Source organism: Podarcis raffonei, chromosome 14 (assembly GCF_027172205.1).
Source record: "Podarcis raffonei isolate rPodRaf1 chromosome 14, rPodRaf1.pri, whole genome shotgun sequence".
In the NCBI taxonomy this organism is placed as follows: domain Eukaryota; kingdom Metazoa; phylum Chordata; class Lepidosauria; order Squamata; family Lacertidae; genus Podarcis; species Podarcis raffonei.
In genome coordinates, this window is record NC_070615.1 from 53,403,940 (window position 1) to 53,417,760 (window position 13,821).

The 13,821-nt window shown below is 41.7% G+C and overlaps 1 protein-coding gene across 1 annotated transcript; it reads left to right on the forward strand.

The window, feature by feature from the left end:
• The first annotated feature begins 949 nt into the window (after nt 1-949).
• On the forward strand, nt 950-10,505 carry LOC128401974 (vomeronasal type-2 receptor 26-like). Its single transcript, XM_053365655.1, has 5 exons — nt 950-1,092; nt 2,014-2,305; nt 5,835-6,044; nt 8,372-8,498; nt 9,604-10,505. The coding sequence occupies exons 1-5, from the start codon at nt 950-952 to the stop codon at nt 10,503-10,505; spliced, it is 1,674 nt and encodes a 557-aa protein (XP_053221630.1).
• Nucleotides 10,506-13,821: the final 3,316 nt, after the last annotated feature.

Consider the following 13,821-nt stretch of genomic DNA (forward strand, 5'->3'; position numbering starts at 1 on the left):
CTTTTAACTCTAATAACACTGGATTATGATCTGATAAAGTTTTTTTTTGGTATTTAAGTTCTTTTTATTCTCTATTCTCTTTTTTATTCTCTATGTTAACTCATTTGAAACCCATATTGAGTCGGTTCTCTCGGCAGACTAATTTATTTTATTTTTAATGCTCTGTCCCTCTGGTGAAAGTGCTGTTTGTAAAGTGGAACTAGCAGAATTATGCTAGTGTAAGAATGAAATGCAATGAATGTACTCTGATAAGGAGCCTCAGCTTAAAGCAAGAGGTGTAAGATCTAGGGGAAAGTGAGTTGTTAATAAGACTAAGGACTCAGCTAGATTGGTAAAGGAAAAGCGTTCTATACGCATGTTATATGCGATATAACACTGTGACACCATATGGTGCTGCGGAGTCCGGTCTTTCCGTGTATGAGTTTAAAATGCATTTATCTGAATTGCTTCTTTGACACTTCTAGATCCAGGCTAAGATCACTCAGTTGGGGGCTGCATGCTTGCCTATGACACTCACAATTACCAGGGCACTGTTAAATAACAAATACGTATTATTGTTTTCTCTCACAGGGCACAATGCTCTAAGGAGATCACTTTGGAACAAGTAATTATTTCAAATTGCTGGGTTTCATCATCTTGTCAAATCCCACATACATTCTATCAGGCCATAAACACAAAGTGTATATAAAATAAATCCTGTGTTATTCAGAGACCCAGTGATAAATTCTGAATGCACAGGATCTCATGGGTCAGAAATTTGGCACATCCCCTTTATCAAATTAATCCAGAGCCATTAAACCTAATGCAATTCATGGTGGATGAGAGAGAAATCTGCCTTTCTGCATAACTGTTGGTCAAGATGGCAGGAACATTTCTGCTGCTGATCCTTTTCTTCCTGTGGCTCCAGATGCCTCCAACTGAGTGCAAGGAAGACTCTGGAAGATGCACCATGACGGATCCTTTCCAGCTTCCATTCCAGTATTATCAGAAAGGGGATCTGATCATTGGAGGAATTGTTACTTATTTGGGCTATGCATTTGATGAAATAGATTTCCAGAACCACCCAAACACCAAGTTTACAGATGAACTTTTGTAAGGAAATAACTCTCTCCTTCATAGTGTGCACTTCTATATGCTTCTATATGAACAACTACACCATACAAACAATGGCATACTCAGAAAACATTTGCATATGCCTTTTTCCAAGTACGAAGGCTAAATTTTTCTTCTCTTTATATTTTCTTCTCTTTATATTTTCTTCTCTTTATATTGTGATCTTGGCATCTTCTTCTGTGTTGCTTTATTCCTCATTTTTAGATTTCAGTCGTCTGCCTCTTCTGCTTTCTCCTCATGTGATCTCATGGTTTTCACCTGATCTCGTGCTTTATTCTCATTCTCCCTCTGTCTGTCCTTTCACACCATGGATTGATGGTTGAACTTTGCAGCAAAGCTTGATCCCCATATTCACAATCATCGTCATCTAATCTGACAGTCACAGATGCTGAGACATCATAGATTTTGGATTATATTCCTTGCTACACTATCTAAATAATATTGTGCAATTAAAGCAGCAGTGTTGCAGTCTTCTTCTTCTTTGCAAAATAAAGGGTTATATCTAACAGAGTTTTATGCAGACTAGGAAGCAATTTCTGTTTCCTTTAGCAACAAGGAAGCAATTTCTGTTTCCTTTAGCAACCTGTGAGGGGCCATGAATTAAAGCTCCTGTGGTCCACCTCCAGATAAGGGAATAACTTAAGTACGTGTGTATCTTGAAGGATGTGAATGTTCTGCTCAAACTTAAACACCTGTTAGACGCTCTATTCCTAAAGCTGACTGAATGCTGTCCATGGGTTTCAATTATCAACTGTTAGGAGACACAATGCATATCTGTTGTTTGCTTATTTGTTTTATTTAATCTTTTGGAATCTGCCTGAAAAAGCCAGAAAATAACCCGTGTACTTAAAAAGTAGAGGAGAAGAATATCTCTGACACATAGCACAACTCTTTTAATAGTGGAGCACCAAAGTACTACCAGAATATTCCCTCCCTGGTGTTTGCTGTGAAAGAAATCAATGAGAACCCAAGCATTGTCCCGAATATGAGCTTTGGGTTCCACCTCTATGAGAGCTACTTAAATGCAAGGATGACTTATCAGAACACTCTGAAACTTCTGTCCACCACAGAAAGGATTGTCCCCAACTTCAAATGTGACAAGAAAAGAAATATGATAGCTGTTATTGGGGCAGTTAACTCTGACGTCTCCCTTCACATGACTACGATCTTAGGCATCTACAAGATCCCACAGGTATAGTGAGTGTGTGGGCAGTGGAGCTTTTCTGCCTCTGTTACAATAATTCTCTTCTGGGTTCTCCATACTTTCTTTTACTTTGGTTCCCTTTTCTGAAAAAGAAAAAATAGAGAAAATATATAACTGAAAGTAAATAGTCAGGCTTTGCTGTCTTTTTTTGGTAGAATGTCCTACCTGGAAAGATAAAGAATTCTCACTGATATTCATGGTGTCCATGTTGGGCAGGGAGCCCTGAAGTCGTAGCTGTAGGGGAAGGGCTTGGATGACTGCCTGATCTCCTGTCACTTGTGTCCCTGCAGCTTGTCTGGAAGTAGAGGGGGATTGGGAAGCGGGAGGAAGGTTAGTACAGTGCCAATGCACCAGTAGGAGTTCTCCTCCTGCCAGTAAGCTGCATTTTGGGTCACAAATTGTTTCAGAAATTGTGAACTAGGAATAATAATATTATTATTCCCAACAAAATAAAACAGGTAAATTTGTGCAAAATTTTGAAATGAATTTCTCTCCTGTTCCTGGAATTGTCTCATCAGAAATGGCTGTTGCTTGTCCATATGTTGCTCACTAGCCTCAGCCACTATAGCTCAATGGTCAAGGATGAGCACTTGGACTTGGAGTTCAGGAAGTTCTGGGGGGCCATAGGTTCCTCACTCATGAAATAAAACATGATGTGGAAAAGGGTTTCTGGACAGACAATCCACCCACACTTTCATTGAGCTTTATTTCCTTCCTTCCAAAGTTGCAGAACTTGCAGGAAGATGTCAAGATCTTGTGCTCCTTTAGTGGGGTTCTTCATCTTCCCAAGTAGTTGGAGTCAAGATACGTAAAATACCCCATGGAGAGGGGGGATGCAAAATAATCTGAATATCATCAGGCCTGTTGCAAAACTCTGTTTTATGGCAACAAGGATAAGACAGGCTGCAGTTACAGGGATGGCTGCTGAATGAATACAGATTTTAATCTCCAGAATACAGATTTTATCTGAAGAAATGTTACCTAATATAAATAAGTTTATAAGGAATTTTTTATTAAATCAGCTTCTTCATGTGGATGTGGCATATGTTGCTGTTGTTAACTTTGCTGTCTGGTCTTTGACCACAGTAAAGACTGATTGATTGATTGATTGTTCTTTCTTAGATTGCTTATTGTGCATTAGCTCCAGTGAGGAGGACCGAGTTGCAGCTCCAAACCTTCTTCCGGACGGTGCCCAATGAGAAATATCAATATGCAGGGATTGTCAAGCTACTTCTTCATTTCCAGTGGACGTGGGTCGGACTTGTTGCTTCAGATGATGAGAATGGAGAGAAGTTTATGCAAATCTTGGTGCCAATGCTTTCCCAGCATGGAGTCTGCACAGCCTTCAAGGAAAAACTACCAGGCTTGTCTCAAGGGATGGATAATTTCATTTCACTGGATCTCATGCGCGCTAAGTTCTCTTTCCTGATGGCCTCAGAAGTCAACATATTGATTCTATGCGCAGAATCTCAGACCATTACAGTTGTGAAGTGGTTGAAATATTTCGTTTCATTAACTGAAGATGTTGCAGAGAATTCTGCAGGCACGGTGTGGATTTTGACAGCTCAATGGGCCTTCGCAACAGAAAAATTGCAAAGGTATTATGATATTCAAGTCTTTGATGGAGCCCTGTCTTTTGCAATTCACACAGAAAAAGTCCAGGGATTTACAGAATTCCTTCAGACCCTAAACCCCAACTCTGCAAATGGAGATGGGTTCCTCCAAGCTTTTTGGGAACAGGCATTCAACTGTTTATTTTCTGTTTCAAATGACCCCAATGAAAGCAGAGACACATGCACTGGCAAAGAGATTCTGGAGAGCCTTCCTGGGCATATTTTTGAAATGACCATGACTGGTCAAAGTTACAGTATCTATAATGCGGTTTATGCCATTGCATATACTTTGCACACGATTCTCTCATCTAGACCAAAACACAGAATGATGTCAGGCAGAGGTGGACTCGATCCTCCCAAACTGCAACCTTGGCAGGTAAGATTTCATATTCAGAATAATCTTTGCTTGGGGCTGATCTAATGGGTGATGACACACAGTCCATAGAATGAATACACACAAACAAACACATAACCTCTTACAGCATTAAAAAAACTTATTTATTGATTTTTCACACACACCCTTTAGAGATTTTTACAGAACGTAAATTACTTTATCCCAGCCCCTACTTCCATGGTTTCCATATTTTACCCTTCAATGCTGCATATTTTACGTATAATAGTCCATGTATCCATTTTAACCTATTTATGTTAAAAATTAATGCAGATGTTCATATTTCATGCTCACATTCTCATCCCAATAGAATAGTTCTTTAAATACTCAATAAAAGGTCTCCAGTTTTCAATGAATTTTTCATCATTTTGGTCTCTAAACTTTGCTGTTAATCTTGCTCTGACTCATACTCCATCATATTCAAAAGCCATTTTTCCTTTAATGGAATGTCTTGTTCTTTCCTTCTTTGGGCATATAATATACTTGCTGCTGTTGATATATACATAAATTAATTAACCAACTCTTTTGGCACATAATTATCTATAATTCCTAAGAGAAAACCTTTGGGTTGACACAAAGTCCATAGATTGAATTCTCTCTCTCTCTCTCTCTCTCTCTCTCTCTCTCTCTCTCTCTCTCTCTCACACACACACACACCCACACCCACACCCACACCCACACCCACACCCACACAACCTCTTACAGCATTTACCTAACATACAGAATATGGCTATTTTCAGCTCTAATTATCTGGTCATTTTTCAAACTTGCAGCTGGCAATGTTCATTGATTGTAGTGTTCCTACAAGTTATGCTCACATTACATATGTGATTGCAACCTTACATTGGTGGAGAAAAGTAAATAAATAAATGGAGAGCAGGTAAAACTCACCATTACCTGCTCTCTATTTCTTTCCCCCCTTCCCCCTGCCCTCCCAGAAGGTCTTCCTTTCTTACCAGGCTCTCAGCAGGTCCAGGGAGGGTCCTGGGTGTGCAGCCCTCCCCCTTGCTTGCTGGGCTCTGGGAAGGAGGCATGAGGGCGCTTCCCTCCCAAGGCCAGGTGAGCAAGGCAGTGCACTCCATGCCAACCTCGGGGAAGGAGACACAAGGCCAAAGGTGCCTCCAAGGGACCAGGAAAGAAGGTGCCCCCTTGCCTCCCAGGCTGTGGGGAGGTCATGACAAGGCTCTGGGAGCATCCCTGGATCCTCCTGCAACCTTCCCAGAGCCTAGGAAGCCCTTCTCCATCTTGTGAATGGCAGTTTCAGGGTTCCTGTGTGCCTTTGCACATGGACCCCCAGAGCTGAACCCCCAAATACTTAAGTGCCAGATCAGCTGTACTTCCTAGAAATCCATTTGTGCTCCAATGGTGGACCACACCATTTTTGACTCCTTCCCATTGTGCGACATATATTGATTGATACTTTTTCCTTTCCAAAACCAATCAAGCGTCTCCCTTTCTTTATCTTTTGAACTTTGACTTGTTTTATTCTGTCTAGCTTCCCTCTTTCCTGCAGAGCATCTCCTTCAACAACAGTGCTGGGGACTTTGTGTCTTTTGATGTGAATGGGGAATTGGCAGCTGGATTTGACATTATTAACTGGGTTACTTTCCCCAACCAAACCTTCTTGCGAGTGAAAGTAGGAAAGATAGAACCACAGAAATCCCATGATGTGGAATTCAGCATAGATGAAGAAGCCATTACATGGCACAAAGCATTCAATCAGGTGGGAGTGGCCTCTTGGGTTTTTCTAAAAAAGGGAACATTTTAAAATTTATATCACTGATATAAATAAAAAGGGTAATGTATAAATTATTCCTCATTATTAAGCAAAATGATTCTGTAGAACCCATATGCAGCAAATTCTTTCCCCATCATTTATGATGTGAGAAGTAGATCTTACACAGATGAAAAATTCAATTTCCCTTCTGCTTCACTCCCAATAATTATATTACAATTTATTCTCACATTTTTTTTAAAAAAAATCTTTATTGCATTTTAACAACAAAAACAAAAAACACAACAAAAAACAAACCAAACCAAAAACACAATACAAAAAGAAAAAAAAGAAAAAACATTTCAAAACACAACCTTTCTTTCTTTCACTTGTTTCCTCGACTTCCTCACACCTCCCTCCTTGTATTCCACTTCTATTTAGTTAATTTCAGCAAATCCTTTCCCTCTTTCTCTTAAATCTCAATTATACATAACATAGTTTTCTTAACCTTATTTTAACCTTAAAGCTAAAACTTATAAGTACTTAACTTCTGATAACATTTCTGCTAAATCCATTAAGTGTCAATCCTCCGTTTTTCTATCCCTCAAAAGAAATTTTTTGTTAGTTTTATATAAACCTTAAACTTAATATATACTTTAATAAGAACTTTAAATTTCCAATCTTCTTCCCTCAGCTCCCCCCCTGGTTTCAGAAACTGCCAGTCCTTTCCGTCAATTCCCTGTAGTCCTTCAATCTGGAAATCTAATGTCCGAGGCTCTTAAGTCCCCTCCAGGCCCCTTCTGCAGGTTTTCTTCATGTTCCTTAATTCCAAGTAACAGATCCCAGGAAAATTCCATCCTGATATTACGGTCGTATCTTCTGAGCAATCCAGCCAAATTTCCATGGCTAAAACTAAAGTCGTATTTCAAAATGTCTCCAAATCCAAGAGCCCCCAGACCTTCAACTCCCTCCAAGTACCAACAGTCTGTAAGTCCCTGTGTAATAAAATCTTGCCAACTTTCCATCTTCACTCCAGGCCAGGATCCAGTTTTCAAAATCTGACTTTCACCAAATTCAGTCTTAAGCATCCTCAGTTTGTTTCTGTGGGACTACACCTTGTGTAGTTTTGGATTCTATAGCAACAGCTGCTGCCAAAGTAGATTCCTGTGACAAATTAGCATTAGTGCTCATTTCTTGTCTGTGATTAGGAATTTCCTGTTCCCAATTGTCAGTTTTTGAAATCCTGTCATTCACCTTCTTATGTAGTTCTTCCAGCAAATAATTTATCTTGAACAGCGAGTTCACAATTTCTTCAGTAAGCAACATTTTAAGTATTTCAAGGTCAGTCTCTAGTTTCTCAGGATCTTATCTTTCCAGCTGGCACTCACTCCTGCAATAGTATCAGAGATCTCCCACTAGAGGGACACAGTTTCCATTTGTATCAATTTAAGTTACTTTCCTCCATCTTGAAAAACAGAAGAGGACGGAAGAAACTTTGTATTTTAACTGACTGTCAAGTCCATTCTGTCAAAAATCTTTTAATATAGTTCTCCAAACGTCAAAGGCAGCCCATTCCCAGGCTCAGAGCTGAGGTTTTTTGATTTCATAAAGCTTGTTAAATTCAAAGTTTCCCCCCTACTTCTTCAAAAGGGGGGGTTTGCATTTTAAACGATGAATATTTAAGTCTTTATCCAGAAACTTTCAGGATTTTAGCTTGTAGGGTCTTTGCTTCAAACTATATACAAAAGCGGAAGGCGGACTTCCTATTTGAGCCTCCCCGCGTATTTGCCAAATTGATTCTTTCCCTTCCAATTAAAATTAAGTTCTTTTTGACCCTTTTTCTCTTTAAAATCTTCCGATTTGTTCTACTCACGGTAGTTGCTTTTAGGATCGAATTGTCCGTAGGAAAAAGTCAGTGCTCTCCGGCAACGGCTGTGCGGCTTCACTCCGTGAAAGAAGCAACATGTTCGCAGCACCGCACCACTCACCCTGTCTCGCTCCGGAGCCCTGAAAAATCGGGTCTCCCCACGAGTACGGGAGGCGCCAATGGTGCCTGCCAAACCCCAAGGTCACAGGCTTCACCCGCCTGTGATTTTTGAAGGCTCCCCGCTTTCGCCGCAGCGCGGGACCCGATCTCACGGAGCTAGTTCCTCGGGAGGTCCGAGGAGCTCCGCCATTTGCCGATGGCGCCAACCCGGAAGTCCTCCCCATTTATTCACACATAAACCACCTTTCTGGAATAACATGAATCTGCCAAGTGATCTCATCTCTTCGGTTCAAACTGTGTTCTTTACCATGCAAAAGGGAGCTTCCACTTCTTCTCTCTTTCTGACTAGGTGCTGCCCCTTGGTTTGTGCAATGATCGGTGCCAGCCAGGCTACAGCCGGAAAAAGAAGGAGGGGCGGCCATTTTGTTGCTATGACTGTGCTTCATGTCCGGATGGGATGATTTCAAATCAAACGGGTAGGAGACATCATCTGCTCTTTTATAAAATACTTACTAAACTATTTCAACAGTTTCCCCTTATTAACAGTTCAGTACTCCTAAACAGAACAGCAGTTGCACTCAGATCTGGAAGAAAGAAGACGGACGCAGAGAGTGGGGCAAACGAGAGCCACAACTTTAACCTTTGCAAAGTAGACCTGTGGAAATAGGTGTGGATCATGTCCAGTGTTCTCTGCCTGTTCCCCACCTGCCACAGCTTGCGGAGTCAGTGAAGACTTGCCTAACCCTCCATCCCCATAGTTTCAGGTTTGAGAGCCAGAAAAAGGAACAAATGTCTATAGGTCAGCCCCTGAGCTGCTGAATACTATTCAGTGAATCTCATCTTACTATTTTGCACAGTGTATCACTAAGAATGATGTTTATAGACGCTGAAAAGCTTTTGATAATGTTTCTTGGGATTTCATCTCTCATACTTTTTTGCAATCAATTAATGGCTCAGAATTGTTGTTTGGGGGCAGGAGCAATATTTATTTCAAATAAAATTTAAAAGGCCTTTGGAGAGTTGGGCAAACTAGAGCCACAACTTTAACCTTGACAAAGTAGATCTATGGAAATAGGTGTGGATCATGTCCAGTGCTTTTTGCATGCTCCACTTCTGCCACAATTTGTGGAGTCAGGGAAGACTTGCCTAACCCTCCATCCCCAGAGTTTTAGGGCTGAGAGCCAGAAACACAAAATCTAATTCTGCTGCTCCAAGATATCATGGTGGGCCTCTCACTTTTCAGCAGAGATGACCGTTTGCTCTTTCAATGGCACCATATTAACAGTCGTCAATACTTTGCTTCCTAAATTCCTGGTGATTTGATTGATACCACCTATATGGTTTATGGGAAAAAAGCCCATTGCATTTTACTGGTTTCCACTTATCTCTGATACTTGTTTGCAATTAATTAATGGCTCAGAATTGTGTTTTGGGGGCAGGAGCAATATTTATTTCAAAGAAAATTTGAAAGGCCTTTGGAGATGTAGGAATCCATTTTATTACAAAGAATGAAATATGACAGTAGAAAAAGGTTGCCTTGTTTGAGGGAACTCATATATCTGTTTTTTAAAAAATATATAGATATGGATTATTGCTTTGAATGCGAAGAAGGCCAGTTTCCAAACCACAACAGAGATCAATGCATTCCCAAGACCCACAATTTCCTTTCCTACACAGAGCCTTTGGGATTCACATTAGCTGCCTTAGCTCTGCTCTTCACTCTGGTCACAGCCTTGGTCCTTGGTGTCTTCTCTAAGAACGGGGACACTCCCATTGTCAAAGCCAACAACCGGGACCTCACCTACACTCTGCTCCTTGCCCTCTTGCTCTGCTTCCTCTGCTCCTTGCTCTTCATTGGCCAGCCTCACCCAGTGAGCTGCTCTTTACGACAAACGGCCTTTGGCATCATCTTCTCCATTGCGGTGTCTTGTGTCTTGGCCAAAACCATCATGGTGGTTCTGGCCTTCATGGCCACCAAACCAGGATCCAGGATGAGGAAATGGGTGGGGAAATCTCTGGCCAACTCTGTTCTTCTGGGTTGCTGCTCACTTCAGGCCAGTATTTGTGCTGTTTGGCTCTGTACGGCTCCTCCCTTTCCAAATGTGGACATGAACTCTCTGGCGGAGGAAATCATCCTGGAATGCAATGAAGGCTCTGCCCCCATGTTTTATTGTGTCCTGGGGTACCTGGGATTCCTGGCCATGGTCAGCTTCACGGTGGCTTTCCTGGCCAGGAAGTTGCCAGACAGTTTCAACGAAGCCAAGTTCATCACGTTCAGCATGTTGGTGTTCTGCAGTGTTTGGCTGTCCTTTGTTCCCTCTTATCTGAGCACCAAAGGAAAGCAGATGGTGGCTGTGGAGATCTTCTGCATCTTGGCCTCCAGTGCAGGCTTGCTCGCTTGCATCTTCTTCCCCAAATTGTACATAATCATTCTGAGGCCCGACTTGAACAGCAAAGACCACTTGATTCTGAGGAGCAAATAAGAGTCAACTTGCTTTGATGCCTTTTATTGGTGCATTATGAGAAATTCCGCCATTTATTGGAAGAAAACCCACCAAGAACAACACGCACCAAAACTATAGTTAACCCCCCTCAGAAGTCACATGTAGATGTGAAACAACATTGGGGATAGATTTGAACTCTGCAGAGCCCCACATGGAAGGCTCCCTAGGGCCAAGCGACGCTCCCCAAGCATCACCCTCTGAAAACGACCATCCAAACGACCTACTAGGAAACAATGCTGCTCACCCCCAACTGAGTCTGCTGAACAAGGACCCCATAGTTGATAGTATTGAAAAGATCAAAGGGATATATTAACCCCATCTGTCTCCTAATGTTGCTTATCATAGAAAGCCACAAAAGTAGTTTCCATGCCAAATTGGGCCTGAACCCAGACTTAAAGGGCTCTAGAAAATTGTTTTCATGGCTCTGCCTATCACCACTGGCTCAGGAACCTTGCCCTAGAAGGGCAGATGAGTGACTGGCCAGTCATTCCTTAAGCTTTTCAAGGCAGGATTTCTAAAGAAGTGGTCTTATCACAGCCTCATCTAAGCAGGCAGAGGCCATACTCTTGCACAAGGAGGCCTGAATTGTTGCAGAGTACCAGTATTTAGCAGCTTGGAAGTTAAATCTTATGTAAGACTGACACCCTTTTAGGAATTGTTCATATGTTCCTTTAATGTTCAGAAGCATTACTTGCAGAAGGGATGATAAAGGAATAATATATTGAAACACATTCTCAAAACATAAGCTTATCCAAGCATAGGCTCAGTTTCACTTAGAAAAGCACAGCTTCTTGCTTTAAACCCAACCGTGTGTCTCTCCCTCCTCCAGATATGCTCTCGGCCTGTACTTTAGGATAGAGGCTATGCAGGTAGTTGAAGAAATCTGCTTTCAATTTCCATCCTTCTCTCTGTTTCACTTCAGAGACTTCACTCACCGCTGCTCTGCTCTCTCTCTGTTCATTGGGAGAAGGAGCATCAAGAGTGTTTCTTCTCAATAGTGTCCAGAGAAGATCCCAAGACTTCTCTCCCAGCTGTGTTCATTGCACAGCCATCTTCCTGCGCTGTGTCATCACAGGGAAGTCACTCACACCAAAGGGAGTCTGTGACTTGGTGCTTCTCATGTGACCCCTTAACGAATCACACAAGAGCCACTAGAGAACCTACTAGAATTAACTGTTTAACCAATCAAAACTCAAAGTGCTTTCTGTAACCACACAGCAATAGATATTTGAAAATTCCTATCTTAGCATATGAAATCCCTATGCCAAACATTAATCCCCTCTCCCATCCCAGCTGGCTGTTTTCTCCTTGGTCAGTTTCATCAGCCAGTAGGGGCAAGGGGCAAATACAAATGGAACTCAAAACTCACTGTTAGAGGTAAATGTGACTGTTACTGGAAAACACAGCTGCATGAAGTTTAAGTGGATAAAGCATGAAACTACTGAAAGGGCAACTGCAATAACTAGGCTGGAAAATGTAATAACAGTAATAACCAGAATGTATCCTTTCATTTATATTTGGAAGATTTATGATTGGAAATAAGGCTGAAGCACATACATCAAGTAAAGCTTGACGATAAGGCTGCTGATTAATGGATCTCTGTGACCGGGAGTGACGGATGGATAAGTAAATCTTCTGATGAATTAACACTAGGAGACTGTATGTTTGGAACGAAGGGGTGGGTGGGGAAAAGACCCTTTTTTCCTCTTTGCATAATGTGATAAAATAACCCCTCACCCCAGAAAGAAGTAAGATCGTCACGTTTTTATTAATCATAAGCAGGACTTTAAGAACTGTGTGGGAATGGATTACAACAGGAGAGAAGAATGGTAACGGTGAGAAAGAGGAAATTTTTATGACGCAGTTAAAAATGGCGTCTCACCAAGACAGGCTTGCCGGAGAAAGAAGGACAGGGGGAGGAGAATCAGGACTATTTGAAAGAGAAGGAGTACTGGAATGTAAGTTGGACTTGACAGAGCCCCCTGATCTATCTGATTTATTTGGCTAGCCGGAGAAAAAAACAAAGGACAGACCGAAACTTAATTTTGTTTATGGAAGAACTGAACAGAGGCTGTCCCTGGCTTTTGAAGAGTACAAAACCCACACAGAGACGTCAGTTTTCAGTCTGCTTGTGAGAATCATCAGAGATCGCAAGGAAAGGAATATATGATAACAACAAGATGAAGAAGAAAGTAATAAAGGACTATTCGGATTGAACTGGATAGAACTGTCTAATTAAAGCAGTAAAATAAGTGATGCCTGGAGTTATCCGGAACTTTGGACTCGTGCCGAGCTTGATGTATGGGTACCCTCAAATTTTTTTTTAAAATTTGGCTGTATAATTTGGAACTAATGTGATTTGAACAATGTGATGTGATTGGCCTGTTAATAAAAATTATTTTCAAAAAAACCCCAGAATGTATCCTTTCTGTGATAGGATTGCCATCTGGCAGCTTTGACAAATTTGACAGATGCGCAGTGCCACCTACTGGGTCTACAGCAAAAGCCACCAATTCAACTGCTTTATTGAATGGTTTATTCAGAAAACAGTGCAGGTTATTCCGAAAGTATTGGCAGTTCATTCAAATATATGTCTGCTGTATTTTTTCAAAAAACTATTTAATCATTTTTTCGGTACAAACAACAAATGCAAAAGACACATACAACAAAAACCACAATAACAATAATAACACAATTTGACAATTTAGATTTGAATACTCTGATATACCCATGATACACCTTTTTTAACAATGTCTGCTGTATTATCACAACTACAGAAACTAACAGGGAAGTGCTGGCTCCTTGGTTTTTCTTTCTTCTCTGAAGGAGTCACCACAGGCACGTCCATCACGTCTGTCCCTGAAACCACAACAAAACACGAAACCCACCATTCCTCTGGGAGCCAGCTTTCTCTTCTTCATGGAGCTGGGAAGGTTCATGAGAACCCAGGTTACTCACTTAGGAGTGGGTGTCCCTCGGTGGGGCTTTCTGCTTCTGACTCTTGTTCTGAGAATGCCAGCTGTGATGGGGCCATTTAGCCAGGTTCCGCCGGCCTGCTCAATCACGGCTCTGGCTCCTGTGGCTGCTTGGCCTCTGGGGTCACCGCTGGGCTTACTGGTTCTGCCTCCCTTGCCTGCTCCTCCTGCTCTACTGTCATGGTATTGACGGAGAATGAAGGGGAGGAGGAGAGACAGGCAGAAGAAGGGAGGCAGGACGTGGCAGTGGAGGAAAGAAGGGAAAGCCAGGAGGAGGGACAGCTCACAGATGTTGGAACAGAGCCTCAACATCGCACAGG

Bases quoted from the DNA above. Each gene is read 5' to 3' on its own strand.
- LOC128401974 (XM_053365655.1), top strand. From the start codon at position 950: ATGACGGATCCTTTCCAGCTTCCATTCCAGTATTATCAGAAAGGGGAT. The intron at 2,306-5,834 runs GTATAGTGAGTG...TCTTTCCTGCAG, and splicing joins GCATCTACAAGATCCCACAG to AGCATCTCCTTCAACAACAG. The intron at 8,499-9,603 runs GTAGGAGACATC...AAAAATATATAG, and splicing joins GATGATTTCAAATCAAACGG to ATATGGATTATTGCTTTGAA.